The 25,520-nt window shown below is 36.5% G+C and overlaps 1 protein-coding gene across 4 annotated transcripts in view; it reads left to right on the forward strand.

Annotated features, from left to right (window-relative positions):
* The window catches only part of LOC150085645 (fibroblast growth factor receptor 3-like), a 509,974-nt gene that overhangs the window by 429,092 nt on the left and 55,362 nt on the right, over positions 1-25,520 (forward strand). For all 4 annotated transcript variants that reach the window (XM_090374150.1, XM_090374153.1, XM_090374152.1 and 1 more), the window contains 2 exons: positions 2,729-2,851; positions 22,995-23,065. In XM_090374150.1, coding sequence (XP_090230276.1) covers positions 2,729-2,851; positions 22,995-23,065 — 194 coding nt within the window. The remainder of the gene's footprint in view (positions 1-2,728; positions 2,852-22,994; positions 23,066-25,520) is intronic.

Genomic DNA, 25,520 nt, shown 5'->3' on the forward strand with positions numbered 1-25,520 from the left:
GCCCTGCTTATCAGGCTTACTGTGTTCTGCCAGCCCTGATGTTAAGGTATTAGAAAAGATAGTAAATGCTCAGTTACTGTGTTACATAGAAACTAACCACCTACTCTAAAAATTTTGGTGTAGTTTCTTTAGACATGATCCACTCTGGACCATTTATTCCATCTAGAGATTCACATTTGTGACATATCTTCTGACAGCGGAGGTTTCTCCTGTATGTGAACATTGTAGTGTTACTTTAGCAGTCAACATTTTTTAATCTGCCCTCATTTTTCTAATGAGTAATCTAAAGCTTATACTTCTTTTAACCAACTGCCTTTGCCTTCTACACTTAAGCAGATTTTATCTGACAAAGATAACATTGGTGAGCAAAAAAAAAAGTTTTCACTCCCTGTTAAAGTGTTATGGTTTCTCTTAAATATGTATTATCAAGTGATAATACTAACTATAAAATAACCTTAAAGTTATCACAAAGATTAATCATGTTACATCTTTGAGAGTTTGAAAAGGTCAGAAAGGCCTAACATGAAAGTCTAGCTTCCCATTTTTATACATATGTCACATCTTAATATTATGTAAATTTTGGCCGTTTGGCAGTGAACAGTGGTCTAATCTAACTGTATAAAGAAATTTTTTTTCTCTGATGCTTCACTTTTTAGTCTTTATAACCATTCCATATATAAAACTATAACTTTTTAAATACTTAGGCAAATACAAAAATAAGCATGATTGCCTGCATGATTGAGGCTTAAATTTTCTTTTACTAAAAATTACAACAATAATTAAGCAAAATAATCTCAAAGTTATCACCAGAAATATCCTGATTTTATGAGTTCAAAAGATTAGCAACTGACCAAATAGCCTTGTTCCACAATTTATCATAATAAGTGAATATAGGTAACTACCACTGTTCTTTCTTTGACAGGGGCATCATCTCCAAGAGTTTATGCTACCTGTAAATAGAGTGAGGCAGATAAAGTTATGCAAAAATTTATTTATGTAGTTGTGACCAATTTTGCTTCATGAAACCGAAGCACACACTGTGCTTTGGTTTCATGATGAATGCAATTTTAATGGTCTGGAATGCAGTTTTAATGTTCTGGCTTTGCAAGCAGTAGGGATGTTTGAGTACAACCTGAGCTACACAAAACAGCGAAGGTAAAGAGAGCCAACACGAGAATGACGGAAAAAAGTTGGATAACTTATGCAGAAAATTAGTTTCCTGATACGGCACTCTAGCGCTGCTCGCTCGATAAACAGACGGTAGGAGTTATCGGGCTGGAGCAAAGTCGAGAACGATATATTGATTGACAGGTAGGCATGGCAAACGATGTGCTGATTGGTGTGCAAACACAGCACATGATAACATCGGTTTAGTACCACTCAGAAGCACTAACGGTAACTTACCCTAATCGCATATGCTCTAATGAATTCTTTCCATAATGGTAAAGATCAGGTTACCTCTACTCCTCCCAAATTGGAGGGGATAACCTAACCTTCTTTCTTTAAAATCACAGTCATATTTAGAAATACATTCATAAAAAAATAAATTTTTTTATGACTGTATTTTTATTTTCTTGTTCAATAAGATGCCCTAATGGTGAAAAAGGTCAAGTTACAAAATATAATGAAAAATAAAGAAACCTTTCCTTTTTTCGTAACCAAACCTAAATCAACAATATAGTAAAAATACTCATGAACTCCAAAAATCTGCTTTTAATAATGAGAAAAAAAATGTAATGAAGAACATAAAAATGAACGGAACAAAACTTTTATTTAGTTTTCATCAAAAAATGAACCAACGTTTTATTTTCTTTACAAATTTCTTCCATCTTTAAAAGATTCATCGCTGTTATTACCTGTTTATCGTTCATTACAAAACTATTATGCACCGGCTTTTACTCATAAATACACATTATAATGTCAACCAATGACTACACAGTAGCTTGTCATCTGTCGAGCCCACCATCAATCATTTCATCATTTGCCACGCCTACCTGTCAATCAATATATCCTTCTCGATTTCGGCTCCAGACTAATAACACCTACTGTCTGTTTACCGAGCGAGCACCACTAGAGTCCGGTGTTGGGAAACTAATTTTCCGCGTAAGTTATCTGGCGTTTCTCGTCATTATTGTGTTGGCTTTCTTTACCTTAGCCCACAAAACAAAACAAAATCCTGTAATGATAAAATGTTCTTGAGTTTTCAATTAATTTGCTTGTTGCACCTTTTAAATTAAATGTATGATTATTGTACTGTTCTCTCTTTCTGTTCCATTCCATTTAACTGCATATATCATGTACTGTCATTTATATGAGTGAACTGCTGCTCCAAATGGTAATATCTAATTTCAGTGTTAAATTTCATGTTGATGTAACAAGCACTGCTTTTAAATTTTGAGTTCGCAAGACTATGAACTGACCAATCTTATCTGGTCAGTTTCTAGTCTCATGAGCTCACAAAACCAGGATTATTTGGTGATTTTGAAGTTTTTTTTTGTTTAACTGTTATTGTAATTTGTAATAAAGAAAAATTTCAAAGTACATTATCATGTGGGTGAGCTTGTATTTATATTTATGTAAACATTCAAAAAGTTATATTTTTATATATAGGACACATATAAAGTCCTTAGCTATTTTTAATAAATAAATTTATTATTTTATCTTTGAGTTTTATAAACATTTATATGTTATTAATTTATCTCAGACTAACTGATATTTTTGTTAACAGTGTATACATCGTGATTTGGCAGCTAGGAATGTGCTTGTTACTGAGGATCATGTTATGAAGATAGCAGATTTTGGGCTTGCAAGAGATATCCACAACATTGATTATTACAAGAAAACTACTGATGTAATTATTAATTATTTTTCATCTACATTATATATGGTTAAAATTATTAACATTATTTACAATTACAATTATTATGATCATCTACATTATTTACGATTACAAATATTATGATGATTATGATCATCTACATTATTTACGATTACGATTATTTTGCATCTACATTCACACATGGGGAGTTATTTAGGGAGGAGAATGCCAGAAGTTTATAAAACTGGAACATGGAGAAAAAGGATTTTGTAATAGCTGAGAGCAGATTGGAGGAGAAATTGTTGAAGTTAAACAGAAGAAAGACACGTGGAGTGGATGGAATCTATCCAGTTATATTAAAGGAGGCAGCAAACCCTTAGCCATAATTATGAGAGCATCCTTGGACTCAGAGGATGTCCCCACAGGCTTGAGATGTGCTGATCTATCTGCAATTCACAAAGATGGATCAAAGGGTGACAAGAGTAATTACAGACCTGTTAGTTTAACTTCTGTTCCCAGAAAAATAATGGAGTCACTGGTTAACGAGGCACTGCAGGATCATCTAGACAAGAGCACATTTATAGTTCACACGCAGCATAGGTTTGTTAAGGGGAAGTCATATGTGACCAATTTGATTGGATACTATGATGTGATCACAAAGGAACTGGATGCAAAAAATAATTTTGATATCATATAATTTAATCATATAATTTTGATACTGTTGCAAAATCATATAATTTTGATACTGTTGCACATGGAAGAGTACTGTACAAATTGCAGCACTGTGGCATTAAGTATGGCATTATGGATAAAGGGATGATTGAGTATAAAAATACAGAGAGTGGTAATCAATGGACACAGCTCTTTATTTATTTATTAATTAATGTTATTAGTCGGGTTCCTCAGGGTTTGGTATTGCACCCATTGTTGTTTTCTGTATTTATCAATGATATTGATGAAGGTATATTAAGCTTAATGTCCAAGTTTGCAGGTGATACAAAGGTTGGCAGGATTGTTAATGACAGTAATGCCTGCAGCAGGTTCTAGAAAAGTTGAGCAGATAGGCTGAGAGGTGGCAACTGAAGTTTGACAAATGCAAAGTACTGAATATGGGTAGCAATAACCCCAGAGTAACATACCAACTGCGTGGTACTACACTCAGGGAAGTGGAGAATGAAAAAAATCTGGGTATAATTGTGCAGTGAGATATGAAGTTACGAAAGAAACAAAGACAGAAAGATGAATGAATAAGGTACTCCATGGCAGACACTACAGTGACCTCTATCAAGACTACATAGATAGGAAAGCTTCCAATGCATAACTTACCAGTGAGACTCTCTTCCCCAAGACTGAAACATTCATGTTCGCTATCCAAGACCAGCATCTACAGAAAATACACTGACAAGGACCACCAGGTTGACAGATGACTGTGATGATGCCACCATGATCCAGAAATAATCTAGCACATTGTCACAGGGTGGTCACCCAGATGGAGTGCACAGTCAGGTTACCAAGATAATACATCCAAAGCTTGCAAGGCAATAGCAGTGATCAAAGGAAGAGTACCGAATTACAAGTAAAAACCTCAGTCTGCATTAGAAATTCCTACTGACAATCTGTGCCAGGGACTCCTCAAAAGAACAGATAAGATGATGATGATGATGATGCCACCATGCTCCAGAAATAATCTAGCACATCATCACAAGGTGCAGGATGTTCACCCATGTGGGGTACACTCAAAAACAGGTTACCAAGATAATATCTTGCTATAAGCAAGGCAATACCAGTTGATCAAAGGAAGAGTACCGAATTACAAGTAAGATATATGGTCTTACCCACAAATCAGAGTGTCATCAAAGATAAGCATAGAAGCAGAGAATGCTTTTTGCAAATTATAAGACAGGACTGAGTTTTAGAAGGATTGAAATCAACTAAGTTATCTTTGCCCCACTGGAGAATTACCAGCATTTAATTAGTAGTGGTTATTCGAGAATTTGGTTCTTGAACCTGTCACGGATATTCTCGCAGGTATCTCAAGCTGGGCTTGCTATCTGGGAGTTTAAAATGCTGATGGAACTGATATTTAGTTGGTGGTTGTTGTTGTTTGTTTAGTTTTTAGGAGCATTAGCAACTAAGGCCATATTGCTCCAGGATATGCGGTGGTCATTCCCTAACCTTTCCGCATCTTCGTATTTGGTGGTGACGGGCTCGAACCCCGGTCTAATCAAGAAGCATGTGATACGCACTGCTGCTCCTTCCCACCTGGCTACGGAGGCGCCCTTATATTTGGTTGGCACTCAAGTCAAGTGGATCTAATTTTGGCAGAGTCCGGTTGATCTGTGACATCCAAATCCTCTGCTTGCACCTTTCTGATGGTGGGATTTTTAGTAACCTTGAGTATAATCCTGGGTGGAAATACGTCACTTAGTATAATGGAGGTAACCATCCAGGTGTGAACCAATGTGATCGGTGTTTGAAGTGTAGTGTCCACACCAAATGGATGGATGAATGAATGCTATGCCTCTGTGTTACCAGGCAATACTGGGCAAATTTCGTCAACTGGTGCAATACCACCACTTTGCTTGTTGGATGCTAGAAGTTGTGGAAACCATCTTTAGTCTCCAGGCTAAACACTGGGAATAATGGTGTTTTTTATTCATTTACTTTCACCTTTAGTTGTGATATTATGCAAAGGCGATCCATATTTGAGAATTCTGTCCTAAAGCCAGCTTGCTCTTTCGGTTGCTTATCATCAAGTATTCTATCTAATCTGTTGGTAATAACCTTTGTGAACAACTTGTAGATGTGGGACAACAAGCTAATTGGTCTATAATTTCCAATTTCTGATTTATCTCCTTTCTTATGCAGCAAAATTATGATTGCATTATTCCACTCCATGGGCTGATTCACGTCTTTCCTAATGTATTTTGTGAAGAGTCTTCCCAGTTTTTGTGTTGTGTCTCTTCCTCTTAATTTTAACAACTCTACAGTAACTTTGTCTTAACCAGGGCTTTTTGATTCTTCATTTTCTTCAAATCGTGCATCTCGTCAAGAAGGATATTGGGTATGTCGTATGTGTTCCTAATTTGAGATCAATCTTTCCCACTAGCTGGCATCATTCCCTTGCTCCTTATATAATACTTTAGAGTAGTCTTCTGCAATTTATGCCTTCTCTGCTATTTATAAGTACACCATTACTATTCTTCAAATTTATCATTTCTCTTTCTGTATTACTGCTGATTTAATTCCTTTGTTTTCCCTTAATGCTTGTTTTTCTTTTCTTGTGTTAAATCTTCTTAGGTGCTCTCTTTGTCTCTTTCTAATGGCTTTGCATAATTCAGTAGACTCAGTTTTGACTTTGTCAGTGTTTATCTTGCTCTTCATTTGTTACCTTTGATTCATCATGACAAGTGTTTTTTAACAAACTTTTTCTTTGGATTTCTTTTTACCTATAGGTTTTTTGGGCTTTATAATTTTCAGAAAGTTGTATTCCTCATTGATATCTTGGTCCTGAAAGTTCTGGAGATGCTCAAACTTGTTCCTAAGTTCAAGTACATACTGCTTTTACTCCACTTCTATTATCTGAAAGACCGTCATATTATTTACTCGAGTCAGTTTTTTTCTTTCTTTTCTTACATCTACATCAAATGTGCATCTTACCATTCTGTGATCACTTCTAACATTCATCATTGCCATTTCAGGATGGTAACATTGTTCACAATATATCTTCTGTTAGTGAGGATGAAGTCAATTTCATTACTTTTTAATCCATTTGGGCCTTTCCATGTCCACTTACTGTTCACCCTTTTCTTGAAAAAAAAGTGTTCATTATTGACATGCCTCAAGATTTTTCAAATTCCACAAGTCTTTCACCAATTCCAAAATTTCCTATAGTTTCCATTACTGTGCTATTTTGTGTCTTTCCAACCTCAGCATTGAAATCCCCCATAATGATGGTGTAGCAAGTTTCAGTGTATGTTTTTTCAACCTTTTCATCATCATGGCTTGATGTCGGTGCATATATCTTTATAACCTTTAGTTTGTACCTCTTAGAAATCTTGAGTAGTAGTCTTGACGCCCTCGATGATGTACTTTTGAATTCCAAAATGTTATTTTTAATATCTTTATGGACTAGAAAGCCAACTCCACCTTCACTGTTTCCATGGTGTACAGCAGATTTCCACTTGATAAACTTGTGATTCATTTCTTCTTCAATTCGAAAATTGTAGATCTCTTAAAGTACCATTTATAACTGACACAATATAATAGCGTAGCTTAATTTAATTTATTATGATACTCACCTTTTTATAATCTGCATTGATGTTGGAATAAATTGGATGATAATTTTAAATTTAAGTTAGCATGAATAAGTTAGGAGTTAAAAAAGAATTAAAATGTGTGCACGAAATAGAAGTGCACGTCTTTGTCCTTGGTTGTCAATGTTGAAATTGAACATTGATCATCCAATTTATTCCAACATCAATGCAGATTATAAAAAGGTGAGTATCATAATAAATTAAATTAAGCTACGCTATTATATTGTGTCATTTCTTCTTCTTGTTTCAGCCAAGCTAATGATATTCCAATTCATGTTTTGTAATTCCTTTTCCAGCTCTAATATCCTATCTTCACGAATGAGTGACTTTATGTTGTAACAGGCCAGTTTTGGTTTCCGTGCATGGCAGCCTGGTCATATCAAGAGATTCTTTGCACCCTCTGCTTCCACAGGAGGGAGAGTGAAAGCTGCTGGGGATTGAAGGCCATTTTTTTTCGTCGTGTTGTCATACATAAGAGAAAAATACATGCAAACTTAAGAGATACACATATAAATTGCTGGAGGGTTTGGTCTTTTCCTCTTCATGCTGATCAGGCATCTTAGAGAGACCCACTCTGCATGTTCATTGCCACCAAAGTGACGTAAGAGGGATTTCCAATGAGGTGAGCATGAGTGTACTTTAGGGTGGCAAGCCAACCAGACTTCTAATTCTTCTAAAATAGAAAGATGTTGGATCCATCAGTGTTTTAGACTGTCTGATAATACACATAATGCCTGTCCCCCTCCAAGCTTCCCTTTTTAAGCCCTTCGTGTTTTTTTTTTTTTTTTTTTCCAAGATAACATTGTTGAATTTAATTCTGCTAAAACTCAGTCCTGATAGAATAAAATAGAATCTTCAATTGTAGTATGACCTGCATATTACAATTATACAGACAACAGAGATACATAAGAGATTATTAATAATAATAATATTATTATTATTAGCCATATGGTGCAAGGAAGCCTGAGGCTTATGCTGCACCAGCCAAAAAAAATTTGAGTACCCTGAGAGAGAGAGAGAGAGAGAGAGAGAGAGAGAGAGAGAGAGAGAATTAGGAGGGAATCACCAAAAAAGGGAATAAGGATGATACCCTGCTTGTGCCTAGCCCATACTCACCAGATGTGAGCCCCTGGGGTAATACACATATCAAAGTGATACACATACATCTATATGAGAATACATGTTATAGAATATATGTTGAGACAATTGCACAGTTCTAAATTTTAAGTTCGGCAAGGATTCCCTTCCTGTGTCTTTGGTTGTTGGGCATTTTTTGGAGGTAGCCGTCGGTCGTTTGCAGTGAGGGCAGCATTTGCTTTGGCAGGAATCGGTCAGTTAAGTACTAGCTGGTTATGGTTTGCTAGCAGATGTTCTGAAGACTGAAGATGGGGGGGGGACGAATTTGCCCAGATGGTTCCAAGAAATTCGGCTTTGTGATTTTACCCATGGCCATCTTGACTGTGAATAGTAGCCTTCTTTCTCTGATGTAAGATTGGAGCCTGCGCAGTTGAAGGGCACTTGCTATCTCTGTTGCTCTGAGAACTGGAGTTTGGTGTTGCCAAATTTTAACAACCAGAATTCAGCAGCGAATATCCTTTTAAGGTTGGATTCGACAGCCAAGGCCTATATCTCTGAAGCATATAGTACTGATGGGTATAGGTTTGATACAATTTATCTTTTTACCAGGTGTGTGTTGTTGGTGTGGAGTAGCTGTTGCTTGGCAACCCAGCATAGTGAAGTCAGCTTCAAAAATATGAGATTAATGAGCTTGGTGAAGAATAGCTTGGGGTCAAAAACGATTCCCAGATCTTTTTGCATTTGAAGACTTGGAACTGTGGATCCATTGTTGGACTGACCTTTAGTGAAAAGATGATATGCGCTGATTTCGGAGGGTTAATTTGGAGGTTGAATGCGGTGAGGTAGTCAGCTATGTCTTGTAGTTTCCCGTTGATTTTTCTGCATGGTGTTGGGTGGCGATATCCTATTAAGCAGCTTGACATCCTCAGCATATGTAATCCAGTTGAACTTGTTGGCCACAAAAGGCGCCATGATTGCCATGAAGGGAATGCCGGACAGGCCCCCCCCCCCTTAAGGCACACCAGCAGTTATATGATGCATGAAGGTCTTCCTTCCGATTTTTAGCACAAGAGTCCTCTTGGAGACGAGTGATTTTAGGAACCAGAGAACATTGTGGCGGAAACTGAAGTACCTTTCTAATAGATATAGGAATTTGGTGATATAGAGGGCATCAATGTCATATATATAACTGACAGCTCCTGTCTTTGTTATAAGGATTCTAAGATGTGCAGTGTGGTTATGGCAGGGTTAGTTATAGTTGATCTTCCTGTGATCCCACAGTATATTTGCTGAGGATGGTTACAAAGGATTTGTGGGATGATAGATGGTAGTAGTGCTTTCTCCATAATTTTTAGAAATACAGAAGTGCAAGCGATGGGCCTGTGTTGGTTTGGGAGGACTACTTTTTGATGCTTAGGAAGGGTCCGGCACATTACCTGTTTCACTGTGGTAAGTAATGATCTGCAAGGCATCTGTTGTATAGGTTAGAAGAGGACTGATGATGAAGATGCTTAAGTATTTGATGATGAACTGGGGGATACCATCGTCACCAGTGTTTGCTGTGAGAAGGAGAGCATTAATGGCCTGTATTGGCTGTTGCTTAAAAATTTGGATTTTAGTGAGATTATCAGTGGGATGAGAGTGACTGAAATCTGGTAGGTTAGCTAGAGCTGGAGGCTGCTTGGAAAATTTGGAAGTGTAGTTGAGCCACTCAACCGGGTCGATGTCAGTGGGAAAGCTAGCCTTGTAGAATGGTTCCCCCTTTTCAAGATGCTCCTTAATCGCCTAAATTGATTTGTATCTGTTGAATTCGGCCCTAGCTCTGGAGAATGCAATGTGATCTTGGATGGGGCCAGGAGCTTTCCATTTGGTGTGCAGTGGTTATTTGGAGTGGAAAACTTTGGTTCAGTTGGGGAGTCCACCACACTGTGGAGTGTGGAGTGATGGTAATGCTCTTGGTAGTAGTGTGAAGAGCGACAGTATTGATCTATTTGGCTGTTCTATGGGATAGTAGATGCAGCTTCAATGCACCACACTGGATTCGGAAACTATGGGTCAGTGACCTTTTGTACAGATTTGGTTTCGGGGATATTGAAGCTTTTTTTTTTTTGGGTAGGGGAGCTGTACAGGCGGGCCTCGATTAATGCGATTAATTCGTCCCGCGAGTGCAAACGCGTTAATCGAATATAATAACCAATAGGAAAAATTATAATTGGTCCTTGACCTTCTGGAATGTCCATAAAGAATTTTAAAAATACCTTTTAATTAAATTTTTTAACTGTATATAATGTAAAAGATAATGAAAATAATTATGGAATTAAATGTTTATTGCATAAAACAGCGGTTCTTAAACTGTGCACCGTGGAATATTTTAAATTTTCAAGGGAAACACAGCGATACTCGACATCTGTCGGACACCGTGTTAACTACTAGCTCGAGGTAGTTCACAGTTTCAGCATTTCTTATTAAGTTGTTTGGATCTAACTACTAAACAAAACTGTTAGGTATTTCTTTTGGTCTGGGTGCGCCTTGAAAAAATTACTGAGATATTAAAGGGCGCCTCTGTAGCCAGGTGGGAAGGAGCAGCAGTGCGTAGCACATGCTTCTTGATTAGATCGGGGTTCAAGCCCGTGACCACCAAATACGGAGGATGCGGAAAGGTCAGGGAATGACCACCGCATATCCAGGAGCAATATGGCCTTAGTTGCTAATGCTCCTAAAAACCAAATAACAACAACAACAGATATTAAAGATGCCGTGAACTGAGAAATTTTGGGAACCTCTGACATAAAACACACAATGAGGAAATTACTGTTGCAGAAATATTTGAACAGTGTTGACTTTCTCTTTTCATCAATCAATTTCCGATAGCCGACAACAATCTTCTCTGGGCCCTGGCGAAATAAATATCACAGAGAACATCAAACCTTTTGTTTGAGGTTCTATGCGATATGAAAGATTTCATCTAATTCTTTTACCGTTACTTCCTTCGCGGTAACATTTTCACCTGGCTCATTTAAAAATTTGAATTTTTAAATGCAAATCTGTATTGACTTTATTAGCAGGAGACAAACACATCTTCTTCCGATGGTTGATGGCACATGCTGAGACAGGCAGGCAAACGTTTGTTTATTGACCGTACGACTCGCGGTAAGCTTAATGCGCGATTCAAATCTTTTTCAACTATTGCATAAAAAAAAAAAGATCGCATTAACTGGATATTTTCATCGTGAAAAAGTGGTGTCATTTTTCAAATAGCGTTAACTGAATATCATGTTAATCGAACTCGCGTTATGTGAGGCGTAGCTGTAAATATGATTGGATGATGGTCTGATTGAAACATGTGGCCTGTGGTTTCTTCAAGTTGACATATCGCCAAAGAGTAGATTATGTTGAGTAGGTTTTGGTCTCTTGTTGGCTGGTAGTTAACTTGGAAGATTTGGCGATATCTTGCAAAGAGGATTCTTCTGCTCCTATGCTTTTATTCAATGGCACTCTGATTTGTAGGTAAGATCATATATCTCTATTGGTGATTACCCTGATTTCTAATCTCTCTTGGCATAAGCACATTACAAATATTGCTTCCTCTGCATCTAAAAAACTGTGTTTTTTACTTTTTCTCTTGACATTATTTTTCTTCCAGACAACTGTTTACTCTGTACAAATTACAAGCCTCCCCTATAATGGAATATTGTTCCCACATGTGGAGTGGTGCCCCCAAACCTCTCTTTGACTATTCCATTCAAAAGAGGGCAACAATTAGGTTAATTAAGACTCATCTCTAACAAAGTCTCTCCACTCTGTCTCATATATGTTTTGTTTCTGCTGCATGCCTTTTCTATAGATACTTCCATGGGCAATGTTCTTCTGAATTGGCTTCTATAATTCCTGCTTTCTTTTCCAAACCAGTCTGAATATGTGGTTTCCTCATCTATTAATTCAACTTCCATTTTCTGGAACTACCTCCCTTAATGCATATTTTCTGAAAATTATGAACTACAGAAATTCAGTTCTAATTTGAACAAGTATCTTCTTTCAACCCTCAACCCATGCATAGTACTAAGTACTATATGTTCTAATACCTCTCATGTTTGGGGTTTCATAAAAAAAAAAAAAAGTTTCTGAAACTGGAAAGTGGAATGAAATGTGCCTATCATCAGCAAACTATGGACTTGCACAATGGGGTTATACCTGGGTTATTTACCATGTCACTATTGTGAATGTGTAAATAAAGGATTTGTCTTTCACAGACCAACCGAACGTTGCTGAAATTAGGTCCACTTGACTTTAATATCACCCAAATATCAGTTCATTAGGGTGTTTTAGACTCCCAGGTAGCAAAGCCCAGCTTGTCATACATGAGAGAATATCTGTGACAGCCTCAAGAATCTAGTTTTAGGAGAAACAGGTGCAAAGTAATTCTGGCAAGACTCTGCATTGGTAATTTCCATCCAGCTTATTTGTATTTGCTTATGGTAGAGATACCTCCTCGATGTTCTTTCTGTCAATCCCAGTTAACAACCAGACATAAGAGACATTCTCAGTGAATGTCCTCAACAGTCAAGTATCTAGAAATCCAGCTTTTGCTCACTGTCTGACTTGCAGTTAAACTTATCACACATTTTTGGCATTGATGCAAATTTTGAACAACTTTTTCACTATTATATGAGATGCATATATTTATATAATTGTCTCTGATCATCATAATCTATAAGATTAGTCATAAGTAAATCATGACCAGGCACAATATGGCCCAGGATCCCCTTTTGCTAAAAACCATAACAACTGGGCAGTGTTCAAACATAGCTGCCCTCTTGTCAGAAGCACCACTGCACTTGTCATTCCTTTTGCATGAAAAAGTATATCAGATTAACACCAATGATCACAATGTTCTCAGGTGTTATATCTGAACCTAATATATGGGAGGTCAGTGTGTAGAGCAGTGGTTCCCAATCTTTTGTCATTCAAGTAACACTTGAGGTTAAAAGACTAATATTAATGGTGATTGTTGATCAGGCAGAAGTTTTCAAAGTAGTTTAAGAGTTGGCGGCGTTAATTGATTTCTCCATTATTTTAGAAAGAGTAGAAGTAATTGCAATGGGATGATAACTGGATGTAAAGGATTTGTCACCCTTTTTAGGAACTGTTTGGATATAAGCAAATTTCCAAGCAGAAGGAAAAACACCTTTGGAATGCAAAAGTGAAAAAAGGCAGCAAGGAACAGGAGTAAGTTCAGGAGCACAGGTTTTGAGAACAAGTGGAGAAATATCATCAGGACCTGGAGCTTTCTTAGCATATCTCTTCCGTCAAAAGAAATCCTTTTGATGGAAGACCACAGGAGGCATTGAATGGAGTGTGTTGGGAATGGTGGGATGTGTTTTACCAAGATCATTAATACATAAATTGGAAGAAAAATGGGATGCTAGCAGGTCAACTTTATCCTTGGCTTAATTGATAACAGAACCATCTGGTTTTGACAGAGGTGGGAGCAGAGATGGGCAAAAGTTGCGGCCAATAGCTTTGGCAAGAGACCAGAATGCTCAGCTACCATTAGGGCAAGAAGCAAGTTTTCTACTCTTAGCCTGTTCAAACTCTAGTTTGGACTGATTAATAACTGCTTTACAATTGTTGCGAGCTTTTGTGTAGGCAGAAAATGAAGAATTAGAAACAACCAATTACGATATGCAATATTCTTCCCTTGAACATCCTTAGCACATTTATTGGAAAACCAAGGTTTAGTTAATGGACGATATTTGAAAGTGGAGTGTGGGATAAAGGATTCCATTCCTGCAAGAATAATTTTACTGACACGATCTGAACAAATGTTGACATCAGAAGTTTTGAAACAGTAATCTGTCCAAGGAAAAGAAGAATAGAAATCTCGCAGGTCATCCCATTTTGAATTCTTGTAATGCCAAACAAAAAGGTGGTTGGGAATAGCCATGAGATAAAGGCTCTGTTGGAGAAGAGACAATCACCAAGTTGTGCTCTGAGGTGCCTAAAGGATCAAACATTTCAGCCGTGTAGTTTTTTTTTTTTTACTAATACTAATACTAAAATCCTTCAGAAGACCACAGGAGGCATTGAATGGAGCGTGTTTTGAATGGTGGGAGGTGTTTTACCAAGATCATTTATACATGAGTTGGAAGAAAAATGAGATGCTAGCAGTTTGGTTGTCACTTCAGCTTTATCCTTGGCTGAAGTGACAACAGAACCATCTGGTTTTGACAGAGGTTTTTTTTTTTTTTTTTTTTTGATTTGGTAGTTGTTGGCGCATCGGCTTCTGTGGCCATATTGCACCTCCCAAGGTTTTTGCAGTACTTTGATCCAAGCCCGAGGCGGGAATCGAACCCGCGACCTTTGGGTTGCCGGGCAGGTACTTTACCCACTCAGCTAGCCCGGTCGGCTTGACAGAGGTGGGAGCAGAGATGGGCAAAGGTTGCAGCTAATAGCTTTGGCAAGAGACCAGAATGTTCGGCTGCCATTAGGGCAAGAATCAAGTTTTCTACTCTTAGCCTGTTTTAAATCTAGTTTGGACTGATTAATAACTGCTTTATAATTTTTGCGAGCTTTGGTGTAGGCAGAAAATGAAACTGAAGAATTGGAAACAAGCCAAACACGATATTCAACATTCTTCTCTTAAACAGCCTTTAGTTAAAGGTTGAAATTTGGAGTGTGGAATAAAGAATTCGATTCCTACAAGAATAATTTCACTGACACGATCTGAGCAAAAGTTGACATCAGAAGTTTTGAAACAGTAATCCGACCAAGGAAAAGAAGAAAAGAAGTCTCGCAGGTCATCCCATTTTGCATTCTTGTAATGCCAAACAACACGAGGTTGGGAATAGCCATGAGATAAAGGTTCCATTGGAGAAGAGACAATCACGAAGTTGTGATCTGAGGTGCCTAAAGGACCTCTCACTTCAACCGTGTACTTAGAAGTGTTGTTTGTGAGAAAAAGATCAAGCATGTTGGCTGTATGATTAGGATTGTCAGGTATTCTTGCAGGTAAATGAACAATCTGTGCAAGGTCATTAGTAAATGCAAAAGCCTTAGCATCTCGACCAGCTGGGTCGGTGTGACTAGAAAACGGAAGCCAGCTGGAGTTGTGAACATTACAATCACCAAGGAAAATTACTTCAATGTTAGGAAAGTTGGACGGGAGAAAGTCAAATTGTAAAGAGAGGAAGTCAAACAGCTCCAAGTGATTAGTGGAGTTAGGAGAACGGTAGAGACAACAGATGAATTTGACAGAATGAGGTAGAAAGATTTTAAGCCAGAGGAGATTCCAAATTACCAAGTCTGTGACAGAGAATATTGGAACAGACATATGCACAAGTACCACCGTTGAGACGAAAGGAACCATACAGCAAATAATTTGGTCAATTGAGATGAGCAGTAGTTAAATCAACTGATAACTGAGTTTTTGTCAGAAAAAGTACATGGGGTTTGGCAGACTGCAAGTGGAAATGGACATCATTGAGATTAGAATTGAGACCATGTATATTTGTGAAATGAACTAGGACATGTTTTAATTATATGAACTGAATTTTCATATAATATACATAATTTTTCCATTAAATTTAATTTCCAGTGCAGTATGGCTGGCTTGGTGAGGACTGTCCTAGGTTTTAAGTGAAAATTTCCCCAATAATCTAACAGTAAGTATTTGAGCAATCACAACTGAGTTACAATCATTATATTCTTATCATAAACTTTTAATTGAAAGATCCCATATTATATACTGATTAAACTGGTCGAAAAATTTTTTATCAGAGGGTTTAGTTATTTATGACAGTGTTTTTTCTCAAATTTAAAAGCTGTATATCATATGTTTGAGTAGATTACAAAGAACATCTTTTATGATGTTAAAGAAAACCAACTTGCACAGTAGTTTGCCATGTGCAACAGTAACAAAAGCTATCCTAAAATCCAAGTATATGATATCAAAGTTATTTTTTGCAACTTCATTGTGACTTCATTGTAGTATAATTTTGTGACTTTGTTGTAGTATCCAGTCAAATTGGTCAGACAAGACTCCCCCTTAACAAACCCATACTGTGTCTGAACTATAACAGCAGTCTTGGCAAGATGAATGTGTAGTGCTTTTTTAACCAGTGCCTCCATTAATTTTCCAAGAACAGAAGTTAAACTAACAGGTCTGTAATTACTTGTCACCCTTTGATCCCTCTTTGTGAATTGGGGTCACATTTGCACATCTACAGTTCATGGGGGGATTACCACTCTCTGTCTTTCTCCAGTTGATTACCACTCTCTGTCTTCTCTTACTCAACCATCCCTTTATCCATAGAAGCAACTAGCCCTTAATGCCACACTGTTCGAATTTGTACAGTAGTCTTTTATGTGCCCCAGAGCAAAACTGTATCAGCATCATGTTGTATTAATTAAAAACCAATGGGAGACAATTGGAGAGACAATGTGTGGAATGTCAAAGCTGGTTGATATGGTTTTAAAACTTACTGTAAGGTATTTTAGACATACAGTAAAACAAAACAAAAAGCTTTAATAGAAGTTTATGTGCCGTATCGTCTAGGTAATTTGTATGCTGATATGATACAATGTAGTGTTATCATTTCAAATATGTAATAAACTAATAGCAGAAGGTGAATGGCTTTATGATTAAAATTAGTACTAACTTAGTTTGGTGTCCACTAACTTTCTGGAGGCCAAAGTAAGTTTCTTTACAGTATTCAAAAGTGTGCTTGTTAATTCTGCCAATCATATTAGCTTGTCATCCAATTTGAAACAAATTGATTAAAAAAAAAAAAAAAAAAAAAACAAAACACCACGTACACACATTCCATACTTCTCAATACCATTGAAGGTAAAGAAATGATATTTTGCAGATCAGCTATGTCAATTTTAATGTGAGAATCCACTATTATGAAAGAATTGATGTACAGTGATCCTTAGTTGGGGAATTTACAAGTGTACAAGGAAGCATGAAATATAACAAGTTAATATAACATAACAAGCATAAAATATAACAAGTTAATATAACATAACAAGCATAAAATATAATGATATTATAATATAATAATATAACAAGCACAAAATAACAATATTATAATATAATAATATAACAAGCATGAAATATTCCAAGTCATTCCTTGGAATTTTAAGAATTCCTCATAGCAATGCTGTGTCAGAATATTCAACTAGGTAAAATAAAAATCGAATTCAAATAGTCTCTTTCTGGTGTCGTTTTGTCATGGTGGTTGACAATCAAGTCTGCACAGCAGTGCCATTTAAAATAAATAAAACTTTGACTCAACAATTCTGAATATGTGGAAAGTCTGATGCAGTGTCTTTCTTGAAGCAGTCATAATCAATTGCTTTCCAATAGGCCAGTGGTTCCCAAACTACTGACATCTATGGACCCTTTCAAAAATCAAAAAATGTTCACAAACCTCTTCAAAAACCAAAAAAAGTTTGCGGACCTCTTCAAAAACCAAAAAAAAAAAGTTTGCGGACCTCTTCGAAAACCAAAAAAAAGTTTGCAGACCCCTATATACAGGGTGTCTCCAAAATATTGGTACAAACATTTAGGGGAGGTAGGTAACATCTAAAGCAATGTGAATCACATAGGAACCCATAACCGGAACCGTTACCATAAGTCGGTAGACGGCACTGTTCATCAGTTCCCAAGAGGGAAAATTTCTGATTTACTTATTCAAGCAGTAGTCACTGCACGAAGAGCATGCTTCGATATACGAACTGTGAGCTGGCAGACATGCACCTGGTGTATGGATTAGCAGAGGGCAATGGATGAGCTGCTCAACGAATTTATGGAGAATGCTTCCCAGACAGACATGTACTGGACCACCGTTTGTTTGCACGTGTGCATCAAAATTTGTGCGATTACGGGTCATTTAGAAGTAACAGAGTAGTGCAGGCAGACCACGTTCGACGCAAACTCCCGCCATGGAAGAAAGTGGGTTGAATGCCGTCCAGAATAATCAAACTACCAGCACATGTGCCATTGCCTCTGCCTTAGGAGTGTCTCGTTGCAGTGTACAGCGTGTCTGGCATGATGATTCCTTACACCCCTTTCATCTCCAAAGGGTTCAGTTACTGCTCCCCCAAGATCATCCTGCACGTGTGGCTTTTGTGCAGTGGTTTCTCCAAGAAAGTGTTCAAGACTTGAATTTTCTAGCCTATGTTTTGTTCACGGATGAGGCTTATTTCACTCGGGACTTATTCAATCAGCACAATGCTCATGTGTGGGCTCATGGTGTGCGCCCCCATGCGGCACAACATTGCTTCGCAATAAATGTGTGGGCAGGTATGTTCGGTGACTGCTTAGTCGTCCCATACCTGTTACCATCCCGCAGTGAACTCCACTAAATATTGGATCTTTCTTGAACAAGTTCTACCAGGGTTACTTGACGATGTTCCAGCAAATGTGAGACGCAACATTTGGTTTCAACATGACGGGTCGCCTGCCCATTATGGAAGGTGTGTTCGTGACCATTTGAACAGGCGTTTTGGGCGTCGATGGATTGGCCGTGGTGGACCTATTGCCTGGCCCCCACACTCACCTGATTTATTGAGCCTTGATTTCTTTATGTGGGGTCACACATCTACCCCTCAAATCTATCGTGTATGAATCGCCTGTGGAGATGGAAATGGATCTCGTGGCGAGACTCATCTGCACTGCTGCTACTGTCAAAGAAACTCCAGGTGTGTTCAACAGTGTCCGCCAATCCATGCTGTGTCGGTGTCATGCATGCATCGTGTCTCATGGTGGAACCTTCCAGAATCTGTTGTAACATCATGAAATGCATCCATCTCGTACTCCATTGTTAATATTATGTCAAATAAATGTTTGCCACTAATTACTGTCGTGTCATTTCTGCTTCTTGTGCCTCTGCTACTACTTTCCCATGACATTTCCGGTTATGGGTTCCTATGCGATCCACATTCCTTTAGATATTACCTACCTCCCCTAAATGTTTGTACCAATATTTTTGAGACACCCTGTATATATATAAATTTCTCTGTGTGTGTGTATATGTATGAACACCGAGTTTTCTGAACAGAAAATTAAACGTTTTATGTTTAAAAACAACTTTATTCTGATTTTTACATAAATATATAATAACTTTATTTATCATCAATTTGCTATACATAAAACGAATAATTTGACCAGTTCCAGAGGGTCCGTTTTGCGGATCTCTTTGAACTGGTCTGTGGACCCCCAGGGGTCCACAGACCCTAGTTTTGGAAATTCTGTAATAGACAATCCAAACAGAAATCCACAGCAATCATATGGCTGTAATTTGTCACTTTTATTTTGTCACTGAATTTTTAGTGCACTGTGGACTTTAAAACAAACCTCCTGCTTTCCTCTTTGCTATACTTAATCTTTGATCTTTGCTATACTTAATCTTCAGCTTGTTTTTTGAAAATTGAAATTGGCAACTAAATCTAAGGGGTTAGAGTCGAAAGTCAGGATTTTGCTTATGTCAGTGGATTTCTATATACAGTTATTTACAGAAAAACTCACATGTTGGATGGAATGAATGGAAGGTAAGGTATTGTTTTGTTCTAGCTTTAACTTGAAAGAGATGTTAAGGTGTTGAGTATTCAGATGGCTGTGAAACTCTTTTACGGTGCTGAGGCCATTACAACCATATCAAAAGAAAGTGTGAGCCAATTTCCATGGAAAGGGAAGTGTTCCCCACTCCCACACAGCCCTCTTGTTTGGAAATGAAACTTGCTCCAAAACTGCAAATATATATGTTTTATCTGTAGTCAAGCCTGTCAGTTCTCTGATGTCAGTAATTGAAATGGCACAAGGTGACCCATTAACTGTGTCCACTTGTAAATATGGAGTTGATGTCAAAGCTGACTAAGTAGGCTTTAGGATAAGTTCCTTTTTTGTTTTTTTCCCTGGGAATTATTGGAATAGATTTTTATCCAAGCTATTTGGCAATATCACTCAGGTTGAAACTTCCACTCCACTAGAAATTTCATTTGAAAATGGATTGAGTGGATGAAATTCCACAGTAGATTTTGGACAAGTTTTTTTTTTATAAATGAGCAGTATGAGGAACCCATTATCTCCTCTCTTATGAGAAACTTTCATTGCCAAACTGAAATATCATTCCATGATCACCTCCAAAATTATAGTTACAGTACATTGATAATATCCTTGTGTCACGGCAGGTTGCTGAGATCATTCTGCCATATATTCTTTTTTCTTTTGTATGGCAAAATAACCTCAGTACTCTAGAAGAGTTTCACAGCCATCTGAATGCCAAAACACCCTAACAAGAAATCTCTAGAATAATGGTAAGCAGATATGTCATAGAGGATCTTGGTTGCTGAAAAAAGGAGGTTTTGGAGGGGGTGGCTTTTTTAATAGTTCTATGGATAGTTTTGCTCACATAGTGTTTAAAGTAGCAGTCCAGTAGGGCTCTGATGTTGGGTTCTACTCTCAAGAGTGTACACCAAAGTTTTGGATGAAGAACCCAACATCAGAGCCCTACTGGACTGCTACTTTAAACACTATGTGAGCAAAACTATCCATAGAAATATTAAAAAAGCCACCCCCCTCCAAAACCTTTTTTCAGCAACCAAGATCCTCCATGACATATCTGCTTACCATTATTTCATGATCTCAGGAAGTTGAGGAACAAAAGGTGTTTTCACAGAAACATGCATATATTCATATAATGCTAATAAACTTTGTTGAAAATTGATTATATTAAATTGCTTTTGTTTAATGTAGAATAAGTGCCTTCCCATATTATACAGGGTGTTTCAAAATTATGTATACATACTTTAAAAATTTATATTTAATGAACAATATATACAAATGTTTCTCAACTATGGATCACCTTCATGTAATATCACAGCTAATGGAGAAAGCAAATGAATATAAAACACCATTATGCCTGGCATTTGTGGATTATTAAAAGGCATTTGACTCCAAATGACATAAGGCAAGGTTTTGGGCACTGGAAAGACAAGGCATAGATACCCCATATATTATGATTTTGAGGAAAATCTTTTATTAGACTAGACAAAGACAGTAGCAAATTTAAAATTGATAAAGGAGTTCAACAAGGGGAGACAGTATCTCTGAAGTTATTTACTGCCCTTGAGGAAGCTTTCAGAAGATTAGACTGGTCGCAGAAAGGAGTCAATGTGAATGGAGGGTACCTAAACCATTTATGGTTTGCAGATGACATTGTGGTCCTAAGCCATGATCCCAAAGAATTAGAGGAAAACCTTAATCAGTTATGCAGAGTCAGTAAGAATTTTGGACTCAAGATGAATATGGCTAAAACAAAAGTAATGATAAACAGGTATGCCACAGAAAGGGATATAATCATTGAAGGAGCAGTAATTGAAAATGTGGATTCATATACTTATCTGGGACATTAGCTGTAATAATGATAAATGGCTGGACATCAAGAGAAGAATAAATTTTGGGTGGATAGCATTCAGGAAATATAGTCACATACTGAGGAGCAATATCCCAATTTGTCTGAAACGTAAAATAATGAACCAATGTATACTCCCCACCATGACTTATTGAAGTGAAACTTGGGCACTCACCAAAATGGAAGAGAAGCTGAGAACTAAACAGCAAAGAATGGAACGAATTATATTGGGAATCAGACTGTTAGATAAGAAGAGAAACACATGGATTAGGCAGTAAACTCAAGTAAAGGACATTCTTATCAAAGCTAAAGTACTAAAATGGTCTGGGCAGAAGACATGATGACAGATTGACTAAGAAAATAACAGAATGGTACCCAAGCGGAGCTAAGAGAAACCCTGGAAGACAACAATGGGGATGGACAGATGAAATCCACGAGTTTGTGGGTAATAAGTGGATGGCCATTGCACAAAACAGAAGGAATTGGAAAGTTGCTGGAGAGGCCTTCATCTTGCAGTGGATTGAAAATGGCTGATGATGATATACAAAATTTTTTTTTGATACTTTGAAGACAAAAAACTTTAATTTTTTTTTTACAACAATAAAACTTTACTTTAATTGTTCAAAATGCCCTCCATCAGCATAAATGCATGAGTGACATCTATCTTCAACAGATCTACATACTGAAATGCACAAATCAGGTGAAATGTTCTCTGCTTGTTGAATTTTTTAATTCCTTCATCATTCTATAAACACTTATATGGTTTAAACCTAGCTCTTGCGAACACTGTCTTGTTGATTTTATTGAGGTGCACAAGATTGCATTTCTTACAGCTTCAACATTTTTATTACTCTCGATGCCCTCTTCCCTACCATATGCTAAGTTACTGATATTCTGAATGGTTTTATGCTCCTCAAATTTATCCTGCAAACAAGTAATTGTTAAACATGTGGGCGCTTTTGTTCCATATCGTGATTTCCAAGCACGCTGCACTTCGTTGCCCCATTTTCATATTTGTAATACCCTTTTATAATTGCCTTTCTTTTTTCAAAACTTAATTGGGTACTGTCCATCATTTTAGAGGTATTTTTAAAATAAAACAAAAATTAAATTATTGTAAAAAACTTGTCTATATTTAAGCTACAAAATGAGATTAAGAAAATTAAATTGGTGCATATTGTTCATTTAATATAGATTTTAAAGTGTGTATACATAATTTTGAAACACCCTGCATAATTTTAACATGCATTTAATTACCTTTAAAAATTAATATTTTGTAGATAATTATATGTAAAAATAAGGATCTCCTTTCTTTATTTTTCTGATACATGTGTTTATATACATTTTATTTTAAACTTTGGTTATTAGGGAAGGCTTCCAGTGAAGTGGATGGCACCAGAAGCTTTGTTTGATCGTGTCTATACAGCACAGAGTGATGTGTAAGAAAGTATATTATCTTGTGTGTCAGTTAATTGAGAATTTTATTTATTTATATTTATATTTATTTCATCAGAAAATAGAACAAGTTCCCAGTTACAATATCAGCATGTAATCCTAAATCAAAAAAAAATTATGTGGCCCATTAAGTTCATAACACAGTCATTATATTACATGTACAGTGTTTCAAAAACAATTTGTCCAAAAACTGGATATTAAGTTAAAGCATATGTTATTATTAGTAATTTTATGTATATAGGCAGTGAAGAGCTAGTATTGCACTGGTTCACGTGAACTGGTTAAAAATTTTCATAATCCGTGAAGTAGGCCACAATCCAGTTGTTTTGAACTTTTAAGTTTTTTAAGTATAAAGCAACATAGAAAATAATATGGTGTACAAAATGAACTTCAAGTGCAAAGGAATGTGAATTTCTAGTACAGCAGTTAGAGTCATTTCTATAATAGCCCGTGTGCTTCTTGTTTATCACAAGCTGCAATATGCATTCAGGTTCGAGCTGACACAAGAGCCAAGATGAATGTCTAATTTATTATTTTACCAACAGGAGTCAGTTGTGCATGTTTTTGTTCTTTATATTGATATGTGCATATGCGAGTCAATTGTCATCACTGCTGAAGTTCGTCATGTTCAGAGAGAGAGAGAGAGAGAGAGAGAGAACACATCTTATTTCTTGCATTAACTGTCAAAACTCCCTTTCTTAACTGTTTTCCACGTGATATTTTTTTTTGGAGTGCAATACTAACTGTGCTGTTTTATAAGATTGAAGTATTCTGTTTAATAGTATTTTCCTTTTATAATGAAATGCCAGAAAAGCATTAGTGATTGGTTTTCCAATAAAATGACAAAATTATTAGTCAGAAGTTCTAGTAATGAAAATAATGTTTTAAATACTGAAAATGCAGATGAAAACATCTTTAATGTTGAATCATTTGAAAATGTATCTGCACTGGAAGAGGATATAATTATGTGATTGCAAAAATTTAGTAACAGATTGTTGGACTTCCAAGCAGGCACAATATTATTTTAAAGAAATATAATGGCTTAATAATTAAAAGCAAAAAACTTGGCTCTTCCCACTGTACAAATATGTCACATTTGGGGGTCACTGGAAATAAAATCTTTGCACATTTCTTTGGAATGGCAAGAGACTTATTAAAGCATCTGAAACTAATTAAAAATTTCAGCAAGCTTCACTAAGAAAAATAATGAAGAGCAATTTTTGAATCAAGCTCTCATTTGAGGTTAGATATATTTAAAATGAATTTCAAAAAGAACCTCTCACTACAATGATTGATAAACTTAAAGAAAAAAATATTGCCATAAAAAGCAAAATTTTAAACATAGTTCATACCTTGGTAAAAAGAAATCGACCAATGCCAGATATGGAGAATGAAGTAGACCTACAGATTAAGAATGGAATCAATTTAGGGAACTTCTTAAATTCTTAATTCAGCCCTCAGAATCTTAGAGCATATTGCTGAATTAATAAGAAATTTTTTTAGTAAAATCATTGAAAATAATTCAAAGATTTGAATTATTATCGATGAGGCCTCCACAATTTCAAGTAAAACTGTGCTTGCAGTTCTTATAAAATGTGAATTACAAGATTATTCACCAACAGTTTTTCTTGATTTAGTTTAATTAAAATCAATAAAAACAGAAATTATTTATAATGCTTTGATAAATTTGTTATCTGATACAGGTTTTGACACAGAATATTTAAAGAAAAATTTAACTGGATTTTGTTCTGATGCATGAGCACCATGCTTGAACATAAATGTGGAGTTGCTACAACACTGATTCAAGATTTTCCAAACATTATAATTTGGAATTTATCAAACAATCAGAGGTAGTAATACTCTTGATCTGATTATCAGCAGTGATTATTCATGCATTAAGAATTTTCAGATAAAGGAATTTATCAAAGCATTATAAATACTTTCTGCTTTTATTGATTCTAATTATACTAAATCAAGAAAAACTATTGGTGAATAATCTTGTAATTCACATTTTATAAGAATTACAAGCACAGTTTAACTTGAAATTGTTAGAGTTTTTGTCGATCATGAATTTGAAATGCTGATCAAGGCATCAAAGGCAGATATTATTGGGATGTCAGAGACATGGTGTCACACAGATATAAGCAGTGCAGAATTGGAATTTGGGGAGTGCAATGTGTACAGGAAGGAGGGAGGGGGGTTATGCATTTAGTTAAGAAACACAAAATCACAACATTGCATTGTCCACCCATTGACATGGGTGGACAATGCAATGTTGAGTCTGTTTGGTGTGACATGAACACTGGGAAAGAGAAACTGAGAGTAGGAGTGTGTTATAGGCCTAATGACTCTGATGAGTACAATGAACAGTTGTTTGTTTGTTTGTTATTTGGTTTATAGGAGCATTAGCAGCTAAGGCCATATTGCTCCGAGGGGATA

Source organism: Mastigoproctus giganteus, chromosome 5 (genome assembly GCF_048544385.1).
Source record: "Mastigoproctus giganteus isolate SK-2022 chromosome 5, ASM4854438v1, whole genome shotgun sequence".
In the NCBI taxonomy this organism is placed as follows: domain Eukaryota; kingdom Metazoa; phylum Arthropoda; class Arachnida; order Uropygi; family Thelyphonidae; genus Mastigoproctus; species Mastigoproctus giganteus.